Source organism: Polyodon spathula, chromosome 30 (assembly GCF_017654505.1).
Source record: "Polyodon spathula isolate WHYD16114869_AA chromosome 30, ASM1765450v1, whole genome shotgun sequence".
Classification (NCBI taxonomy): Eukaryota; Metazoa; Chordata; class Actinopteri; order Acipenseriformes; family Polyodontidae; genus Polyodon; species Polyodon spathula.
In genome coordinates, this window is record NC_054563.1 from 2573680 (window position 1) to 2595819 (window position 22140).

At 40.0% G+C, this 22140-nt stretch overlaps 1 protein-coding gene across 4 annotated transcripts; it reads left to right on the plus strand.

Moving 5' to 3' along the window:
• Positions 1-1659: 1659 nt before the first annotated feature.
• Positions 1660-21611, plus strand: tmprss2 (transmembrane serine protease 2). Of its 4 annotated transcripts, XM_041232745.1 has the most exons (16): positions 1661-1980; positions 5410-5541; positions 6567-6619; positions 7511-7706; positions 8348-8431; positions 10253-10327; positions 12059-12175; positions 13246-13375; positions 14146-14265; positions 14943-14986; positions 15551-15716; positions 16234-16406; positions 16754-16849; positions 17091-17233; positions 19909-20061; positions 20951-21611. In XM_041232745.1, the coding sequence occupies exons 3-16, from the start codon at positions 6605-6607 to the stop codon at positions 20957-20959; spliced, it is 1521 nt and encodes a 506-aa protein (XP_041088679.1). In that variant the 5' UTR covers positions 1661-1980; positions 5410-5541; positions 6567-6604; the 3' UTR covers positions 20960-21611. The 4 variants fall into 4 exon arrangements, with proteins under 4 accessions (XP_041088681.1, XP_041088680.1, XP_041088679.1 ...); XM_041232744.1 differs by lacking the exon at positions 5410-5541 and having other exon boundaries at positions 1662-1980; XM_041232747.1 differs by lacking the exons at positions 5410-5541; positions 16754-16849 and having other exon boundaries at positions 1660-1980.
• The last annotated feature ends 529 nt before the right edge of the window (positions 21612-22140 follow it).

Here is a 22140-nt window from a genome sequence, read left to right on the forward strand (position 1 = left end):
AAGTTCAAATGTAGTGATTGACAATGTAGTTCTCAAATATTTAATGCATACATTATATACACCACAAGTATACGCAATACAGTAGAAAGAGACCCCTGTATCTAACACCCTTAAGCTTGTATTAGTTACTTGAACACATCAGCAGTGATATTACATCAACATGTGACTGGCACACATATATGTCACCGAGTTTATAATTGACCCGTGTTAAGCTTCCTATCTGTTTTATAATGCATCATGCTTATTTCAAAGTTTTGGCAGAGCAACTTCTCCAGCTCCATAGAGTTCACAGTAACAGTTTTAAAATTTCTAAAAATTAAAAAATCGTGCCTGACAGGGAGATACTGAGCTATGTAATATTTAAAGACATCTATCCTGCAGTTTAATTTCTTTGCATAGATCAAGGTGAAACAGTAAGCCAAGCCTGTGCATGTCAGCTTGTTTTCCTACAAGCTATAGGAAATGATTTGCAGAAATACTGGCTCCAAGGTCCATCAGGGTAAGGCCCTTTGGCCAGACCAATGTAATTTAAGAATGAAGCATACTGTTACTGAGCTGCCATGTGGTACTTGAAAAATCAATCTACAATAAAATTAAACCTAAATAAACAAAAAGGGTCAGGTCATGTTGCAAATGCCAACAAGGAAGTGGAATGTGCATTATATTGCAAATTTGGATTAGTAAACGAGTTTCCTTTCCAGAAATGTCCTCGTGTAATCTGGATGCCTCTGTTTTCAGAAATAACCAAGTCTGTTTCTTGCAGTAGAAAGGTGTTTTTTCAAAGCCTAGTCATGCTGTAGCCATAGAGGTTGTAACAAGACCTTGTGAAGTTTAAATCTGAAGTTCTGTATGTTTATGTATAAAATTAAACCTTACAAAAAATGTATTTTATCGTAAGAGAATCTTTCGACTTTATGCTGAAACTTCTTCAAATTCTTCCATTTGAAAGGCATCTCTAAATGGACTGTTTGCATCTACTTTGAGAAACTTCCTAGGAGAGGTGCCTGTTCGTTCAGTGTGCTGCCCATTGATCGGGTGCTCTAATCAACCCTGTCTGGTTTGGTTCATTTGGAAACAATCCACATCAGTAGAAGCTAATCTCTATGCGAATTATTTGATTCCCTAAAAGCAAACACACATTTCAATGTGGAATTAGGTGTTGGGCACAGTAGCAGGACTACAATAGCTGGAAATCAATATATGGTTGGTATGAGGGGAAGTATTGCCTCACTGGTGATAGACTAGATGAAGAGAGGTTTCATACCTGCTTCTCCGCAGTGGTTTCAGTCTGACATGAAGGTGTAAAAGCAGTGGCAGTCCCAAGGTGAGCTGGGGTTAGTGAGCACCTCTGGGCTTTATTCTGACCCGGTTTTGTTCTTTCTATACAAAAAATAATAAATTGTCTAAGGCATAAGACAAACCAAGTTATAGGTAAATGGGTGACTGTTATTTATGCAAGTGTTCACATTGTGAATGAGGCTGATTGTAGTCCCCTCAAGACTAATACAAAAGCTTGAGCCCTCCCTGTGCTAGAATCATTTGTCATCTTCCTCATTCTTACTTCACCTGTTTGCATAAAACAAAAACAAAGGCTTGGTTACTGTAAACAAATGACATAGACTTATTACCTGTTGAGAATTTATACTCTACTGTATAGGCCCTATATATATTTTTTTCCCTCTAACGAAACCCATCGAAATAATCTAATTCTCACCAGGGGCTGTGAACAGAAAGTCTAACGGAAGCAGTCAAGTGCTTGTGTCACCTGTAACAGCTCTGTAGCTTCAGCTTCTCTTTGTTTCAGCAGTATTTGATTAGGAAACCTAAAGTTAACCTCACTCGATGATAAACAAGGTGTGGTCTTAGTTTACGTTTAAGCCGTGACTGGAGTTGTGTAGTACGGATCGCCATTCAAAACAGTACCGGTAAAGCTGAAGTAAGGATATGGACTTGTACACTTAACAACAGAACACAACACAGGTAAGCGTTACTTGTCTTTTTATTTGTATTCATGTTTGTATTAATAAAATAAACAAACAAATGGCATTCGTTTTACGATAGTGATTATTTTTTGTTGTCAGTTATGTAGCCTATTGTAATTTGTAGAGGTATAAGGTGTATTTTTGTTGATGCTCAGCGAAATACACACCTGAATAAGTGAGTGGTGTTCATAACTGCTTATCTGAAAAAGGCTTGTTATTATCGCGACATTTAGAGCAGTTTCGTTCAATATCACAAGGCATGTTATTATTAATATATAACTTTTTGGGGAACAACTTCGTGAATAAACATTAAACTATATATTGTGATATTTTATCTGATCAACAACATAGCACGTTTCCCCTTTTGTTTTTGCAATGTTAAAACGTCAAGCGTATCTTGTTTTTAGCTAGCATGTGTTAAATGGCATGTTAGTAGGCTATTTCTTTAACAAGCCGTACGGGCACGTTGAGCTGCGTTTAGCGGCTGCTAACAATGGGTTAATAAATGCAGCCCTATGCACAGCCTTTTTTGAGCCGTAGCGACACGATTTAATATTGACACATACGAAATTAGGGAGATATGTACTTATTTTCCCATATTTTTATTAAGTGAAATTAATTTTAAAAAAAAAACGATAACACGTATTAACCAAATGAACAGAGTCGATAACATTTCAATATTTAAATCACAGTAATTATATGTTTAATGGAATATATGAGTTGATTTCAGGTTTTTACAACAGTATAATGTAAGCCAGCAGTCGATTCATTATAAAGTGCTGTAAAGTGGGTCAACAAAGTCGCTACTCTGCGGTAACAGTGCTGTAGACTCTCCAGTTTTAATAGCAGTTGTGCTTCGATGACTTTTTTTTTCGTCCTTGAGACGCCTTTACTCAGGCATGTATTCATTTTCCCCGAAGGCGCGGACGTGCCTAAGAGTAGCCCTGGGTCATTCCAGATCAAGTGGACTAGGTGAGCAGACGCCAAAGGCCATCAAAGGTCCCGGTGTCCCGACACTGCTCAAGATTTTTAAAAAGCCCCGGTTTTAAGCCACTTCATGTAGCGCGACACAACCTCTTCCCAAAATAATGTAAACACCCGCTTATAGTTTATGGCACCTGCACTGAAAACAAAACAAAACAAAAAAACAAGATACAGTACTAGAGTAATCAAGAACGTCATTTGTATAAAGTGATGAACACGGGCGTGAGTGCTTATGTCTCAGTGCGCCCTGCGTTTTCATTTAGTTTAATGGGGTAATTTTGTAGTTGTTCAGTTCTGGTGGGATTTCGCCGAGACAGAGTCGCGACAGATCCATCAGCGAGTAAAAAAAAAAAAAAAAAAAAAAAAAAAAGACAAAACGTAAATGTATTTATTATTATTATTATTATTATTATTATTATTATTATTATTATTATTATAATATTATTATTAAGCAAAATTTACATCAATAAATAATAATAATAAAATAATTATTATGATTATTAATTAATGATGGTATTATTTATTATAATAATAATAATAATAAATAATAATATAATAATAATAATAATAATAATACCAAGAGTGAGATGATGGTTATTTAAATAACCATTAAAATATTTCAATGGTTTAATTAGTCTTATCAGTTATTTGACAGTACATCCCGGTTTTGAGCTGGTCACCCGAGCTAAGGGGTTTGGGAGGGCGGTGTAAGTCAACGATTAATTTCAATCATAAGAACGTAAGGAATGCCTGAGGAGGAGAAAAGCGCCGTTCAGCCCATCGAGGCTCGTCCTTTGTTAGTACACCCCACTCCCTTAATCTTTATTTTTATTGAAACATATATTATGTACATACCATTTCATTAGACAGTCACGTTTCTATGGATTCATTAAGTACGGGTTACAGATATACCTGGCTTCAGAAAAGCAGAGGTTTGATTGTAAATATTATATATAATTATCGACTAGTAAATTACATTTTGATTTCAGCAAGTGCTGTTAACTCAGCAGCATGGTCTTTATAATTCAGCCACTACAGATTCATGTATTAACACTAGTGCAAATTACAAGTGGCATCTGTAGAGGCAGGGTTTGGAGTTCTGCCCCTAGATACTGGTTGAGAAGCACACACTTCCTAGATACTGGTAGAAATGCACACACTCCCTAGATACTGGTTGAGAAGCACACATTCCCTCTCCAACATGCATTGAAACAGAAAGACATGTTAGATTTCAGGCATGATAAACTGGGGGTTCTACTAGCAAAAGAGAGAGATTTCCAATGGGATACTGTTAATATCTCACATGTCCTGGGTTCTTTCTTGACCTAACTCATTAAGTGCCATTGTTCTCATTTCAGGACAGGCTACTTTGTAATTTTTTTAGAGCATTTTTAACTGGCATCTACCTGTTATTTGAATATTCTCTTTAACTATATTGGTATGATAACAAATTCAGATTTTGTTAACCGCAAAAGTTGTCTCATTGTAATGTATTAAATTAATGTACATACATACAGCTTGTGTTCTGAACTTTTTTCAAAGAAAGATGAGTTTGGTACTTACTGGGTTTATGTAGAGAATACCACATAGATTAGTTCAGATGCATATGAAACGCTGATAATAAAACAGTTCCATATGTGAAATACACATTAACAGTATCTGTATGCCAGTGATGGCTAATTCAAGAAGTTCTTTGTGCAGCTGCATAAGCATTCAGAGAAGTAAAAACTTGTCATGAGTGCCCATAGTAATGAGTATAAACGCCACAACAGAGACGGTCTGAGCTACAGTTAAACATTAAAGGGAAGCTGTCATTGAAATCCCTATTGATGTCCCAGACCAGTTCAGAGATGGTACACTCGAGTTATTTTCTGCTGATAAAGAAAAGTCCCGGATGTTGTAAAGTTATTTGCTGGTACTCCGGAACAGCAATTAAGGGCAAAGTGTACTGTTTTACACGGTTGGTTGGTTGGTTGGTTGGTTTAACAAGCAACAAAGTTTGAGCCTATCATGGAAGTATTGCGTAAAAATGTGCCAACAAAAAAAACAGGCTGAAGTTAGGCAGCGTCGTGATCTTTCAGCTGGTGACATTGTTTTTAACTACTGATTATCCATGTGCACAGTTTGTATTTTTTTGGTTTGTTTATGGATAAGTGTAAAAGAAGAGTTTTTGGGGGAGAGCTATTGTTAAGTGCCAAAATAAATGTGGCTTGCTCATTTCCTGTTTACCTTGTCGACTGCTTTCTTACACACAACTCACCTGGCTGTGTCTGACGCAATCCCAGTTACAACCCTCTCCCTCACCTCCACTGCCTCTGCTTTATTGCAGACTGGCATCCCATTTACAACCGTCTCCCTCACCTCCACTGCCTCTGCTTTATTGCAGACTGGCATCCCATTTACAACCCTCTCCCTCACCTCCACTGCCTCTGCTTTATTGCAGGCAGACAGGCCCCTTGATTGACTTTGTCGCGGACCACCCTGCTGAACTGGCATCGTCGGATCAGTTCCTCCTTTCAGAGATCAATGGATTCCTTCTCACCTTGAGAGGCGAGACCAGCGGCCAAATAAAGAAGTGAGTAGTTTTTCGAGATTTACAATTATACTGTATTTACAGTATAATCGTAAATCTCGAAAAACTACTCACTTCTAAATTTTTTGTAGTCATCTTTATATTACTTTAGTATAAATACATGTTAATTTGGATTCATATGTTGTTTTTTTCTGACTTTATGTGAATGAAAAGACACACATTTGCCCATTTTCCCATTGGAAATAGTGATATTTGAAATATCACTGTCCTGGTCACAAAAGCAAAGTTTGTGGGGAATAATAGCCATTTTCTATACTTTTGAGGCATAAGCAATTAGGAAATAACACTTACTATCCAGGAACAAATTATTATTATTTTTTTTGTTACACAGTGTTATTGCACTTTAATAGTATCTAGATGTTTAAAAGACTTCTGATCCCTCTATCATTTAGTCTTTCTTTCTTAAAAAAAAAACCCTCATCCTGATCAGTTCTGAATTGCAAATAAGATTGAGTCAGTTGAAGAAGCAGCCTTTAATGTTTGCTTTCTGACACTAGCTGTGTTCTCGGTTGCTGCTGGAGTCAAGCTGACGTGGTTGTGCTGCTCTGAATAATTTGTTCATAATAGTAATCAGAAGTCACGTCCCCACTGGAACCAGTTAGCAGCAACTTTCCACTTATAATTTCACTGAGCATGTAGATCTCACACTCAGAATGGCACCTTCTGTATAAACAGGTTACGTTCGTTTATATCAGCTTTCTGTTTGTTTTTGTATATAGATTTAATGACTTATATATGTGTGTAAGTGTTGGGTGGCTTCCTCTAATCAAACTGAGAGTGAAGTTTCTCCTGCACTCTTTGAATGCACAGCTGAGTGAGCGAGAAATACTTTCAGCTTGATTAGAGGGAGCCACTGAACACTTACACACAGTCATTATACAGTAAATGCTGCCCATAAACATATTGGCACATATATTAGATACTCCTAAAATGTGCTGTGTTTTGTATTGTGTGTTTTATTTTTTATTTTGTTCTATTAATTTTTCATTTCTTCTTTTCATTTGCAGTTACCAACACAGAAGAGCTACATTTAATCAGCACAAGTATGGCTGCAGATCCAGTGAGTCCTAAATGTTTCACAGATACAGGAGTAGCTGCTTTTCTTTCTTATGCACTCTGAACCAGTAGCTGATGGTTTTAAACAAGCTTATTTTATTTTAAGCTCATTCCAGTCATATTGGTTAAAATGGTATCCCTGCTTCGTTCTTAACCCTAAATACTATTTTATCTGACACGTCTGCAGAACTATACAATACAAAGCAACACACATTCATATTTATATACCACCCTTCATGCCATGTACAAAGTTAGACACTGTTATAAACAAAACAAGAGAACTCATGTGTACAATACACCCTAGCTACAACCCCCTTTATATGCAATATTATGTATACTGTGATTGCCAGGTCAAGTAACTGCTTGAAGAGAACAGTATACACATTGTCAACGTGTGCAAATAGAAGCACTACAGTAAGGCTCAGTGTTTTGGTAACCCTTTCCTGCAAGAAATATTCAAAACACATCTTTACCATTGCTTTGAATGGAGACAGATTGCATCGTCATGTGACGTTGTCCAGCATTTTCATCTTCCACATGTCCCCATATAAAGAAGAGAAGAGAGTTTTTGTATCCGTGCCACTCTGAGGTGGCCGTGAATGAAACCCCACCACACCACATAATCCTAGAAGAATCGAGAGAATGATGGAACTTTATAATAACTGGTTGTGTTTTTTTTTTTTTTTTAAACACAAGCTTTGCTGTTTCTATTTTGTTTACAGTATCAGTAAGATGTTATAAATATGTCTTTGTTCACGAGACAACACTCTCTAGAGATTAATACGTGCATCTCATGCACATAGAACATGTTAAGCCATGCCTGGTAGAGGCTATTATTGAAGGCTAAACAAAGAATCACAACTTAATAACTAATATATTTTTTTTGGTTTCACAGAATTCAGGGCCATATTATATAAACTATGGATTCCAACAGGGACGGGACCGGCCCTCTCCATACAGTGTAGCTGTAGCTCCTCCCCCGCAGTGTCTGCCTCCGCACCGCCCCTCAGCTGTGCCACACTACAGCCCTTCAGCTCCAACATACACTCCCACTCCTCAACAATACCAGCAGGACAGGCCTGCCTCTTCAGGTATATCTGCAGGCTGCTCCCTTCCAGGAGGCTGGCCTCATGGCTCCGTGTTCACCGAGGCAGCTGGGGACAGTTCAGGCTTTTTAACTCGCGCCCCGTTGCATTCTGGTAAGTGTAGTCCTGTTTCTTTTAAAGAAAGGAAACGAGTGAAAGGTGCAACAGGTGAAATGTACCAGAATGCACTGTGATGGATGTTGAAAAACCTGAACTGTCCCGTTTAACATGGAGACATATGGTAACCTTACCTGCGAGACTTCAAGACAAACATACAGATTTCATTTTATAATATTTTGAATGCCTTTTTTTTTTTACTGCCGTAGAATTAGAACAGTAATCATCAACAGTAATTTGAGATAAAAATGCTTTTACATGTTTTAATCATCCTGCTACTTGTTGAATATTGTTTTAGTTTATTGTTATATTCTACTGTATGTGTTTTGATGTATAGACTGTGTATGCGTTCATTTATATGGATGGGAAGTGGGGGAGGGTACATGTTGTGTTATTGGTGGGTTTTTTTTTAGTTTTTGTTATGATTGTGATGTCGTTGTTTAATAAAAATATACACAAACTATATTGTGCATGCCACCCCTGCCATTGCCCGGCAGTATTTCCATTCTTATCATGGTTTTGCTCTTCAGGCAGGAGGACAGCCTGTGTTGCTCTCAGTGTTGTTGGTGTGCTGTTCATTTTGGGAGTGACAGGGTTTCTCATCTGGTATTTTGGTAAGTAGTGTGCTTAACTTCTTTTTGAACAGTGAGATGCATGCTCTGTATTGTTCGCAGGGGTAAGGCGTTCAACATGTTAGCTTGCAGGATCGGGTCCAGAATGTCAGCAGGATGAAATCCAAAAAAAAAAAATGTAAATCTGATATCATGTATTTATTATGTTTATATGGGCCCTGTTTATTTTTATTTCCCGGGAATTTATTGGTGTTTATTTTACGAAATCTACATCCATTCCAGTGATATATTTGAATGCATTTACAGTCTTATGAAGCCCTGCCAGACGCTTGCTATAAGGGTGTAAATTACACAAGTCCAGCTTAGCGCAGGTTCGCATCAGTCGTCTTTTCCGAGCGAGAGGAGACTCTCAGCAGGCGAAAGCCGCATGGCTCTGATTTGGAAAGTCGGTGCGGTGGATTTTTTTGAGAATTCAAACGGAGTGATGCCTCCGTTGTCTGGAGAAGGCATTGCCATCTACATGTGGAATTCACTTTCTGGTTTATTACGTTTTTCTTTTTTTTTTTTTTTACCCATATTAGCATGAAAAGTAGTTTACTAACATCAGCTGTAATTGCTTTGGACGCAGTTAACTGTCCGCACTGTCTGTAAAGTGTGAAATGTGTTCAGGGTGGGCGTGAGAATAATGAATAGCAGGTACAGGTACGCACATGCGTGGGTGTGTATCTTCCACAACATCGCTTACTTTAACAGAGTCAGCTTTGCTTATACACGCAGCCTCATTTATTATTAATATAAACATATATCTAATGTACTGTATTTCCTTAATATATCTATTTTATGCACTTTCGTTTGAAAACCGGTAAAAATGAATAATAGTTTTTGTAAAACCTGGGTTTTTTTCGGTAAAAGCGGTATAAACCGAAAACTAATGGCTATATATATATATATATGCTAAATTCTCCAGTTGCCTAATCTTCTTGCCTCTCACTGCTTGACCTATCAAGCATAAACAGCTTCTTTCTTCAAAATATTGCTAGAATAGGTCACAGTTTGATAGGCAGCTCAAGATAAGGCTGTCATGAATACCTTCCATTCCGTCGCTTCTGATTGGACACTCTGTGGTACCGCCCATTGCGAGCTGTAGGCGCGGCGGTAAACAGGAAAGTTGCCTCTCAGCAGTGCTCAGGAGATTGCTTTACTATTGATTGGCATGGAGAATGTTCATTGCCCTTTTCGTTTGTATTCCAGCGGCATATCGTTCAGCTCAAATTGCTTTTGGTTGTTGAGACAACCATTAAATCTAAATGGACATCTTTCGGCATGGTATTAAGCACTAACAGAGTTATAGTTATAGTACTACAGTAGATGAGAGTCAATTAAACGCTTTGTCATTCTCTTGTCGAGTTCAGTTATCATATTAATTTCAATATGAAGCATTACAAGCACAATTAGGGCAGTCAACGTGGTTTATTTCCACAAAGCAGAAACTCCAGTTATCTGTATGTAGCTGTTATTACTGTAATGTTAGTATCAGTGAGAGAATGCATTTCCTGTTGGCAGCTATCAGATTTGGGTTAAGTAGATTAAACTTTATGACCTTTGTCAATGCACAGCTTGTATGTTGTGGTTCATGTGTTTACCAAGGATGCGTTTGAAAGAATGAGGTGTTAAGACTGGGTGGGCTGACACAGACGTGATAGTTAGACGTCACAATAACAGGGTGGTGTTTTATTTGTATTTGATTGTTTATTCAAACGGTTGCTGAAGTAGGATGAGGCAGGTGAGCTAGCCCCAGTCGACTTTCCTCCCCAACCCTGAGATATGGACTGATGTAAGATTGTTAATTATCCTTTCACCCAGGGTTTGTAAAACGTTTAGCTGTTTTTGATTCAACTCTCTGGCCCTCACTGTCATCCTCACCCACCCCAGAAACAGGTATGTAATTAAGTTTCATTTAAGTCAGTGCTGGAAGTCTTAGCTACTAACTGTGAGTATTCGATTCCCTTGCTTGAGGGTGAAGCTTCTGTTCTGACTAATATTTTTCAACTTGATTCTTCTGGGCAAATCTAGATTTCTGCTTCAGCCACTTAAGACAAACAAACAAACAAACAAAAAAAACAATTTATGAAATTCTCAAGCTAGTCTGTGAGGCTGATGCATTCTACATTTAAAAAGAGCAAAACCACACTTGTGTATCATACTCTTTTTAAAATGGTCTTTTCTGGGTGTGGAGATGTGTTGCTTTGGGATCGGGTTCGGTGCAGGTTATCACTGGCTTTGTGCACGTTCGAAAAGCAATGCCTTCATTTGGGACTGCATTCATTATCAAGAGACGCCAAAATTATGGGTCCCTCCCCAGTGTACCATAGACAAACTGGTAACAGATCCCGAATGTGAATTTTGTGTTTGGGCCTGGCCTTGATGAGAAGTTACGTTTGGGATCACCATGCATCGCTCTGTAGTGTCTGCATTTCTTGACTCCATCATGTAAACCAAGCCACTGCGCATGTGTTTGGGCGCCGCTGTTGACAAAGGGTGTTTTGTTTGTCTTTGGCTGAGGGTTTACATGTGCACCTTACCGTGGTTTTCTAGCTCTGGTTTCCCTGCTGTGGTAGCCATTGTATAGGCATGTTTTTGTCCAACAGCGTGAATGTTTGGGTACAGCACCTGCCAGACCTGCACAGTCTACTCCTGCTTCACCCATTTACTTGCAAAAACTGAAAAACTGCAAAGGTTATCTGTAGAAACTGGAGGTATTGGACAGGCTATCCGAGAGGTAACACTATGAATTATTTTTAATGGTACATGTATGTTTAGTTCAGCGTTTCTCATATCGGGGTCCACAAGATTGCCCGAGTTGGCTCCCGTAAAACTCTTAGCTTAAGCTTTTTTTCTAGTTTCAATTTGCCCTTTTCTCCGTTTTCAGTCACCTAACACATTCTAGAACATTTGGTTAAAAAACAGTGGTTAGTTGTAGATCACTTGGCACATTTCATTATGCTGCATTGGTAGCCAGTGGGTCTGGAATACAGGAGCTCATTCTGGGATTGGGTGGCTAGTGTCCTAGCATCAGAGTTTAAAAAGATAGCAGTCATTAGAATAAAATAAAAAAAAAATGTTTAAAAAAACATAAAAAAGAAACCAGGTATACAGAATATTTTCGCATGACTGCCTCTGCTGGTTTTCTGGATGAAGAAACAACATCATGAGAAAAGGTTGTATAACGTAGCAGAGAAAATACGTCCTTCTCGCAGGTCTGTTTGTGTTACTAAGTGGAATGAAAAGCCACTAAAGTGTGTTTTTCAGCTAGCCGCTCTGCTATATTGCCTGGTTGTCATACAAACCACAACTACTGCATAACAGTACCAGAATGTAAACAGCAGAGCCTTTTAGGTATGTGCAAACTTTACCCAGGGGAGCTATGGATTCATGACGGCCCACACACCCCAATAAGAACATATGAAGTGCAAGATCATGATGAACAGTAGTTAGGGTTAGTAGGGTTAGGGGTTAATCAGTGGGAAGTGTATTCAGTACTGTATGAATTCACTATGTAGTGTGTTTCAATTCTAGGGCCACACTGCTGTATATCTTCCGGTTCAGTGTTTAAAGTTCCAGATGTAATGTTATAGATTTAAGTGAAAATCTTTTTTTTTTTTTCCCCAGTAGGTTCTAGCTGCGTGTTTGGTGTGCCCTGTGGGTCTTCAGGAAGCTGTGTGAGCTCATCAAAGTGGTGCGATGGTACACCAGACTGTCCACTTGGGGAAGATGAGGAAAAGTGCCGTACGTACCCTGTCCTCTCTATTCAGACATCTGCTCATCACTTCTATATATGTGTGTGTGTCTGTGTGTGCGTGTGCGTGTTGTGTGTGCCTCCGCTCTGCCCATGGGTTATCCTAGAGATGCAATATTACCAAAACAGTGACACCAGAGCAAGGGTTTCACATTGTTAATCAGTGTCCCCCACAACTTGCCACTGGGGACCCCATTCAAAAATAAACTGTACAATTGCTAGTTTGCAAAAGGTTCCAATGTATATTACACTTTGCTAATGCAGAGTTTTTTTTTTTCCAGGGTGGTTAAAACCTGTACTATCTTCTAACTGTTGATATATCTCTTTGTAATCTGTCCTACTTCCTCCTGCTGTATCAAACAGACATGGCTTTTTATTTATGACATTATTATGACAACTTTAAGGTAAAGTTCAAAATCCAGCCCCTTACCTTGTACCTAGACCCGGGCTGATTGATAGAGCAGGTTTGTAGGTTAATACTGGGACCTTGGCTACCGTTGCTGCAATAGTACAATGACTTAAAAGGACTTTTATTGCAGACAGTCTCTGGCACCAGTTTAAGAGAGAGGAAATTACATTAGAGAGAAGCAGCAGTATGAAGGAGCAGTTGAATTATTGTTCCGAGTAGTTTCTTGCTAGTTGTAATTGCCTGTAATAATCGTACAGTAAACTTCATTTGTGAACATGTGAACTCTGTGAGATTTACTTTGCATAAGACATTCAGATTAAAAACCCTTGGCTGAATGTACTTGCGATCATGCAAATCCAGTGTGGCATCCGCCTGGAAAGGGCAGAGATGATTCATGATCGGGGTAAAGGCAAGTCAGCTGCTGACCTGTCCCTGTCTGATTCATGATCGCTGGTAAAGGCGAGTCAGCTGCTGACCTGTCCCTGTCTGATTCATGATCACTAGTAAAGGCAAGTCAGCTGCTGACCTGTCCCTGTCTGATTCATGATCGCTGGTAAAGGCGAGTCAGCTGCTGACCTGTCCCTGTCTGATTCATGATCGCTGGTAAAGGCGAGTCAGCTGCTGACCTGTCCCTGTCTGTTCTTCTTGCAGTCCGGCTCTATGGATCCAACTTCCTTCTGCAGGCCTATTCCCCCACGAGCCAGTCCTGGAAGCCAGTGTGCACGGATTACTGGAGCGATAGCTATGGCAAAATCTCCTGCGAACAGATAGGATACAGCAGGTAAGAACATAAGAACACAGAAGCATCTAAGAAATCACAAGAAGGCAGGCCCTTTCAGAGACTGCTATGCTTACACCATGCACCTCTACCACCTCCTCCCTTAGGGCACGTTTACTTTGTTTAACTGCTTCATTTTTATGGTGTACAGGGATGGAAATAATACTCCCGCTGCATAGCGGTTTGATCCATTCCTGGTCTTACTATGACTTGACACACCTGAGCTTGTTACCTATACGCTGTGGCTAATCAAGCTCGTAGTAAAACCTGGAATGGGTGAAACTGCTATGCAATATTGTAGGTGTTTTACGTGTATCCCTGTAGTAGGACTATACCCTTTTGTTTTGTTTTACATGAATTAAATGTCTGACCTGTTTTTATCTGGTTTTGGTATTTTTATTGGGTGTATTTTTCCTTTCTAAACTAATTGTTCTAATGAGTAAAAAGCTCAAAACAAGCCACAATGTGCACATCATTTTAAAGAGCTGGTTAGTTCATTTTGAAGAGTGAAATACACAGCAGGTGTTTTGTGGGTGCACTTACCGTGAAATACACACTCATTAACGCAAAGTACACCAGTTATAAATATTACTGAGTTCACAAGAGCAGTGCCATTCAATTGGCACCAGTCGAGAAAGCCTGCTTATACTGTCGTTCTCTCCCAGTGAAGAGCTGCAAAACCTGCTTGTGGACTGATGTGATCCCTGATGTCATCACACTTCCATATGGGGATAATGAATAGGTTTTTTTTATTGTTTTTTCTTCTTCCACAGAGACACATACTTACAGTTTGGAAAAACCAGTCAAATCTCTGGTGGATCCAATGGGTTTATGAAGCTGGACTCTAGTTTCAGTAACACAGGAGGAAAGCTCCAGAACAGGCTGACAAGCAGGTTCGTTTTGTCCTTTTTTGTTTTCACAGCAAGTCTTTCTGTAGTTATTCAAGTGAAGAGCATGTTGTTTTACATCATTGGGGTCAGGTCTTGGTGCACATCCTCAGGGTGAATCTGACTGCATTCAAATGGAATTAAAGCACAGTGCAATGGTGCAAGCATCGCACAGTGTAACACACCACAGTGACAGCGTGGTACTGCAAAGGCAATTACATATAACTACTGTAAAAACCTAAGCATTCATTCATATTTAAACCTGCTGGATTTAATGAGGAATTCACCCAGGCTTGTAGCTGGACCATTTTTGGTTATGATGTAATACATTATTATATTATTTCTAAGGAGCCAAGGCTAAAATGATTCAAGCAATTACTGATAAGCGCACAAAAGCAAACAGCTATGAGCTGAATGACTTCTGAGAATATCCTGGCAACATGCAACGTGTATGGAATTCTGTCAATCCAATAATTATCGCAAAATGTGGTCATTCAAATTAAACTCATTATTCTACTGTACATATGTTTTATTGTACAAGTAAAATACTTATATATAATAATTAACAATGTGATAAAACCTTAATGTACTGCTTTCCTTTAACCACATTAAACTCCACTAACTATCTCATATTACAAAAGTCTTTTTTAAAAAAATTTGTTTATTTCTTCCTTCATTTGCAGCAGTTCCTGTTCAACTGGATCAGTCGTCACACTGCGCTGCATAGGTAAGCTGTTCCTTTTTATTCAGCACTCTACACCCACCTGCTGGGCAACCAGCGAATTACACCCGCGTTCCACTGAACAGAACCTGCAGCAAGACTTGTTTTATTTACACTTACAATCGGTTGATACCACAGCGCGCTTGTTAACATCGAATTGAAATTTCCCGACTACAATGTAATGGGAGTCAATGAGCCAATGAAGAACCCTGTAGAACACTCGCCTGGTTGCATGGGAGTTCAAAGTAACGTTGCAGTTAAAATGGAAGCCTCCTTTTTAATGCCTACCCCATTACCATTAAAGATTGCACAGTATTTCTCAAGACTTCAAGGTAATGTTGCAGTTTACCCCCTGTGTTACTCTCAGTGTTAAAATTAAAGGGTAAATTCCTCACAGACCCAAAACCTTATCTGGAGCGCTGATGGGAACAGCAATAGAGAATGACAGAGCACAACACATAGAGGATAAAAAAAAGTAATACATTAATTATGAAGAAAAATGTAGAATGTCTACCTTAACAGATGAATGCACTGAACCGTGTGAATTGCCTGTATTGTTTGTACTTGCAGGCTGTGGTGTTAAATCTAATCCCTCGACTCGGATTATTGGAGGGACAGTGGCCCGGGCAGGGGAATGGCCATGGCAAGTCAGTCTCCAGATTAACAAGCAGCATATATGTGGCGGCACCATCATCACCCCCTACTGGATAGTGACAGCAGCACACTGTGTCGAAACGTAAGAGCTCCTTTCTGTATCTCCTCTGCAGCTGCAGTGATACTCAGAACACCTACTGTATGGAATTCAGAATCCAACCACAGCTGTTACTGACACGAGGGCACAGGAATGAGTGCTCCTCAAACTGCACAGCTGCAGGAACCCTTATATAGAGTAACTCTGATTGTGTTACTCTATATATATATTGCACAGTACATACACACATTTATGTATCAGTGTATAACTGTGTATAAATAGGGAAGTATCAGACAGATTAGAAAGCAATGTCTCATGTAAAATAATGGAAAGCAATAAACACTTCCCTGTTCCTGATATATACTCTATACAACACTTATGGTTCGCAGGCTTACAGTATAAGGAGTGTTATTAGGTGACATCATTTGCAGTAGAACTGTGGGTTCAGACTTAACCAGGTATTGCAGAAAATGGACAGCAGGTAGACCTTGGATTCAGAGGTGTCCAGACCGCTGTCGCCCACTGATCCCCAACAGCTGTTCATTTTTGTTTTGTTTTGCAGGTATTCTCGTCCTTCTTATTGGACAGTTGTTGCTGGTTTGCTTAAGTTGACAGAAATGCAGGCCGTCCCAGGATCCTCTGTGTCCCTTATTATTGCAAACAAGAATTACAAGAGCCAAACAAAGGACAATGACATTGCACTCATGAAACTGACCAGGCCTCTTGCATTTTCAGGTAAGCAAGTACCGCTGTAGTGTTAAACTGGTCGTTTCATGAAGTGGGTTGGAAGCCAGTCAAATGTAGTTAACCCAGGTACAGTTACCCACGCTGTGATGTTCAGGAGCGTAATGCTTCGGGGCTAGAGCAGAGTCAATCAGAGTCATCATAGACCTTGAACACCAGCCAGCTGCTATTCCATTGTTTTCCTGAATCACTGTTCCACTCCTGTATAAAGCATTGAAAATACATGCTAGAAATCATAGTAATACAAAATAATCAAGAAAAAGAGAATCCCATTCTCCTGCAGGAAGCCCTAGGGTCCAGGTTGTAGCGTTTCACTGTGGAATTGTTTTTACCTGCAGATACTGTAAAACCAGTCTGTTTGCCAAATGTGGGTCTGCAGGCAGCTCCTTCAAGTCAATACTGGATCTCAGGATGGGGAGCTTCGAGAGAAGGAGGTATAGTTTTTCACTTTAAGGACCTGGGTTCAAGTCAGACCTAGTGTATCAGGGTGGAGGAGGGACACAAACCAGCGACCGCACACCCCTCGTGTTCGCGTCGTAACCAATACACAAATAAGCCAGGCAGAACATTTCATATACATTTATTATTCAAAACAAACGCAATGTTACTTTTCTGTTAATTCTGTGCGTTGTGTCCGTTTTCAACGTTTATCGCATTTCTGTTTTTCGATCTCAGGAGCCGCTAATGAGGATCTGCTGATGGCCCGGGTCAGTGTTATTGACCAGGACACCTGTAACAGTGCCCAAGTGTACAATGGGTTGATAACGAAGACGATGATCTGCGCTGGGGTTCTGCAAGGTGGAGTGGATTCCTGCCAGGTAACAATTGCATGTTCTGCTTGGGAGAGTCACAGTACTGCTTTGGTCACGTTCATCTGACCAGTTCTAGTGGTTAGTTTGCCACCATGCAGAAGGGTTTGGTCTAAATGGGTTAGCTAATAACACAGCATTCACTTACAAATACTTGCACTAGTTCTATTATCGGCTTACAAAAAAGATTATATATGACTGCCATCTTGTGGGAGGCTTCTTTGCTGGTGAGAGAGGGTTAGGAGCCCTGTAACTACATGTGCAATAAGAGACTCATGCAAGTTTACCACAGTGTTTTTCCCATGTTTTCCCACGGTTATACTATGAATGTGTCATAGATTACCCTGGCTGCCATGTCTATTACTGTGATTTACCAGACCTTGCTATTCTTTACAATGTTTATCTATGCTTTACCATCATTCACTGTGCTGTATTGCTCGTTGCTGTGGTTTCACTGTGCTGTATTGCTCTTTGCTGTATCGCTCTTTGCTGTGGTTTCACTGTGCTATATTGCTCATTGCTGTGGTTTCACTGTGCTGTATTGCTCGTTACTGTGGTTTCACTGTGCTGTATTGCTCTTTGCTGTATCGCTCTTTGCTGTGGTTTCACTGTGCTATATTGCTCATTGCTGTGGTTTCACTGTGCTGTATTGCTCGTTGCTGTGGTTTCACTGTGCTGTATTGCTCTTTGCTGTATCGCTCTTTGCTGTGGTTTCACTGTGCTATATTGCTCATTGCTGTGGTTTCACTGTGCTGTATTGCTCGTTACTGTGGTTTCACTGTGCTGTATTGCTCTTTGCTGTATCGCTCTTTGCTGTGGTTTCACTGTGCTATATTGCTCATTGCTGTGGTTTCACTGTGCTGTATTGCTCGTTGCTGTGGTTTCACTGTGCTGTATTGCTCGTTGCTGTGGTTTCACTGTGCTGTATTGCTCGTTGCTGTGGTTTCACTGTGCTGTATTGCTCGTTGCTGTGGTTTCACTGTGCTGTATTGCTCTTTGCTGTATTGCTCTTTGCTGTGGTTTCACTGTGCTGTATTGCTCTTTGCTGTATCGCTCTTTGCTGTGGTTTCACTGTGCTGTATTGCTCGTTGCTGTGGTTTCACTGTGCTGTATTGCTCGTTGCTGTGGTTTCACTGTGCTGTATTGCTCTTTGCTGTATCGCTCTTTGCTGTGGTTTCACTGTGCTATATTGCTCGTTGCTGTGGTTTCACTGTGCTGTATTGCTCGTTGCTGTGGTTTCACTGTGCTGTATTGCTCTTTGCTGTATCGCTCTTTGCTGTGGTTTCACTGTGCTATATTGCTCATTGCTGTGGTTTCACTGTGCTGTATTGCTCGTTACTGTGGTTTCACTGTGCTGTATTGCTCTTTGCTGTATCGCTCTTTGCTGTGGTTTCACTGTGCTATATTGCTCATTGCTGTGGTTTCACTGTGCTGTATTGCAGCTAAATTCAGATTGCTGTGGTTTCACTGTGCTGTAACTTTGCTGTATCGCTCTTTGCTGTGGTTTCACTGTGCTGTATTGCTCGTTGCTGTGGTTTCACTGTGCTGTATTGCTCTTTGCTGTATCGTTGCTGTGGTTTCACTGTGCTGTATTGCTCGTTGCTGTGGTTTCACTGTGCTGTATTGCTCGTTGCTGTGGTTTCACTGTGCTGTATTGCTCGTTGCTGTGGTTTCACTGTGCTGTATTGCTCGTTGCTGTGGTTTCACTGTGCTATATTGCTCGTTGCTGTGGTTTCACTGTGCTGTATTGCTCGTTGCTGTGGTTTCACTGTGCTGTATTGCTCGTTGCTGTGGTTTCACTGTGCTGTATTGCTCTTTGCTGTGGTTTCACTGTGCTATATTGCTGTTGCTGTGGTTTCACTGTGCTGTATTGCTCGTTGCTGTGGTTTCACTGTGCTGTATTGCTCGTTGCTGTGGTTTCACTGTGCTGTATTGCTCTTTGCTGTATCGCTCTTTGCTGTGGTTTCACTGTGCTGTATTGCTCGTTGCTGTGGTTTCACTGTGCTGTATTGCTCGTTGCTGTGGTTTCACTGTGCTGTATTGCTCTTTGCTGTATTGCTCTTTGCTGTGGTTTCACTGTGCTGTATTGCTCATTGCTTGGTTTCACTGTGCTGTATTTGCTGTGTATTCTCTTTGCTGTATTGCTGTATTGCTGTGGTTTCACTGTGCTGTATTGCTCGTTGCTGTGGTTTCACTGTGCTGTATTGCTCGTTGCTGTGGTTTCACTGTGCTGTATTTGATGGCTCACTGTGCTGTGGAGCACTGTGCTGTATTGCTCGTTGCTGTGGTTTCACTGTGCTGTATTGCTCTGTGGTTTCACTCTTGCTGTGGTTTCACTGTGGTATTGCTCATTGCTGTGGTTTCACTGTGCTATAGTGCTCATTGCTGTGGTTTCACTGTGCTGTATTGCTCGTTGCTGTGGTTTCACTGTGCTGTATTGCTCTTTGCTGTATCGCTCTTTGCTGTGGTTTCACTGTGCTATATTGCTCGTTGCTGTGGTTTCACTGTGCTATATTGCTCGTTGCTGTGGTTTCACTGTGCTGTATTACTCGTTGCTGTGGTTTCACTGTGCTGTATTGCTTTCATTATGGAAAACTTTTATAAGGGAAGGGATACAGCAACCTTGAAGCAGTAAAAGGTGACCTTGAAGTCAGATATAAAGGGAAACTGCACTATTGTTCCAGGGTGACAGTGGCGGGCCATTAGTTACCCAGGAGAACTCACTGTGGTGGTTGGTGGGAGACACAAGCTGGGGTTATGGGTGTGCCCAGCGAAACAAACCCGGAGTGTACGGCAATGTGACATATTTCCTGGACTGGATTTATCACCAGATGCAGGTAAATTCAGATCTACCCTACAGACAGATTAAATGCACTATTATTATTATTATTATTATTATTATTATTATTATTATTATTATTATTAACTCTGGATGAATGGTAAACGATGCTGGTAAAACACATATGCATTGATAAGTCATATGTGTTATGCTAGTCAATATTTGTTCCCTAATTATGTACAGAGGTCACCTGCCTTTTCAATAGAGTTTGCCGAGACCAATCACAAGGAACACTGATGCTGTACATGTTATCCTGTCCTGCCACATGGTGGCACTGTGCTGCCCTCATATCCAGTGCTCAGAGCATTGTGGTATTTGTGTATGCATCCACTTCTAATCACATTTGCAGTGTAATTTCAGTGCAGTTCTGCTCTGTGAATTCACAATGATCCAGGCATGTAAGGTTTGATGGTACACTTCTCATATTAAAGGACATCAATCTGTATCTACTCTTGACAGTATCACCACAGATTGGGGTGGTGATACATCCTTTATACCAATGTTGCATTCTGGTTGCACTCGCCACAGAAATCAGGTATTGCCAGTCAGATGGGGGTCACTGGTGTTGATTGAGCTAATTTACCATTGCAAGTGAAACAAGTGAAGAGACTTGTTTGGGTTTGTGGTTACTGTAGAGAACAGCGATCCACACAAACCCAAGCAGCTGTTTCCTCACTTGTTTATCTTGCAATGGAAAATGAGCCCAATCAGCACCAATGACCCTCACCTGTGGGGAGCTTGATTGGAATAATGAATACTTGGTGCAGCTCTGCTGAACAGACCCTTGCCAATGAACTCCTATTGAAAATGGCAACCCTACAAATACAAAAATACCTTGTAACTTCTTAAGAAATTTAACACATTTACATTTTTTCTTTTTTATACAGACCAACTGATGAAGAATATTTATATGGCATGGATGGTAATTCAGAGGGAATAAGTGCAATTGAAGACACTAGTTTTAATAACATTGTGAGCCTTATTTTAACCCAAAAGAAAACAACATATAACTATATATTTATACTGGGATCCAGATTGCAATAGACTGTATTTTCTTTTTAATCACGATTTGCTTTGTAAAGTATTGCTGATGCACTGCCCGATACAGCCACTGCGTTGCTGGGCCAGCTGATTACATGTGCACTCATGATCAAGACTCTTGTGAAGTCACTGAGATCCTTCTGCTTTCCTGTTGTTGCTGAATAGTTGCACACACATCTCACACAGCTGCTGTCACCTGACACATGTTCAGTTTACTTACATGCGCCAGTTTTTCTGACTGTATGTACTTTCTACTTTTGTTTGGGGGTACATAAATGTTTACTATTGTTTAGTAAAAGGGGGTCTTACAAAAATGTTTGTCCTTGTGAGTGCAAGTCACATGTCAAATTGAATCATGTGACTATCCATTTTTTAAACTGTACTGTATATGTATTCAAATGTGAATGTATTTAAGTACAAATCTGTATGACTAAATGTGGATGATTCTGTATTGTTTTCGTATGATTTGTTTGTTTGTAAACATGCATTATATTAGTACACTTTTAACCAGTTTTGAGCATGTTGTTATAGTTTTTTTCCAGCAGTATATGATGTCAAGATCAGAAACCCACATTAATTAGAAATACAAAGTAACACGATACGCAAAGCAAGTTTGTTCATACCATTGAAAAGAGAATATAATTTTTCAATGGTTTTTGATTTATTGAATTGATTTTTTTGTAGGCCTGCAAAATGCATGAAAACATGGTAGGTCTAGATAGTAATAACACTGTACTGACGAAGTCGCTCAGGAGTACAGTAGATAGAAGATTGTGAAAGATAGGTCTAGATAGTAATAACGCTGTGCTGACGAAGTCGCTCAGGAGTACAGTAGATAGAAGATTGTGAAAGATAGGTCTAGATAGTAATAACGCTGTGCTGACGAAGTCGCTCAGGAGTACAGTAGATAGAAGATTGTGAAAGATAGGTCTAGATAGTAATAACGCTGTACTGACGAAGTCGCTCAGGAGTACAGTAGATCGAAGATTGTGAAAGATAGGTCTAGATAGTAATAACGCTGTACTGACGAAGTCGC

What these genes read in the sequence shown, in the direction of transcription:
- tmprss2 (XM_041232745.1), top strand. An exon ending in GCAGCACACTGTGTCGAAAC is followed by an intron (nt 15,717 to 16,233) that starts GTAAGAGCTCCT and finishes TTTGTTTTGCAG; the next exon opens with GTATTCTCGTCCTTCTTATT. An exon ending in CAGGCCTCTTGCATTTTCAG is followed by an intron (nt 16,407 to 16,753) that starts GTAAGCAAGTAC and finishes TTTTACCTGCAG; the next exon opens with ATACTGTAAAACCAGTCTGT.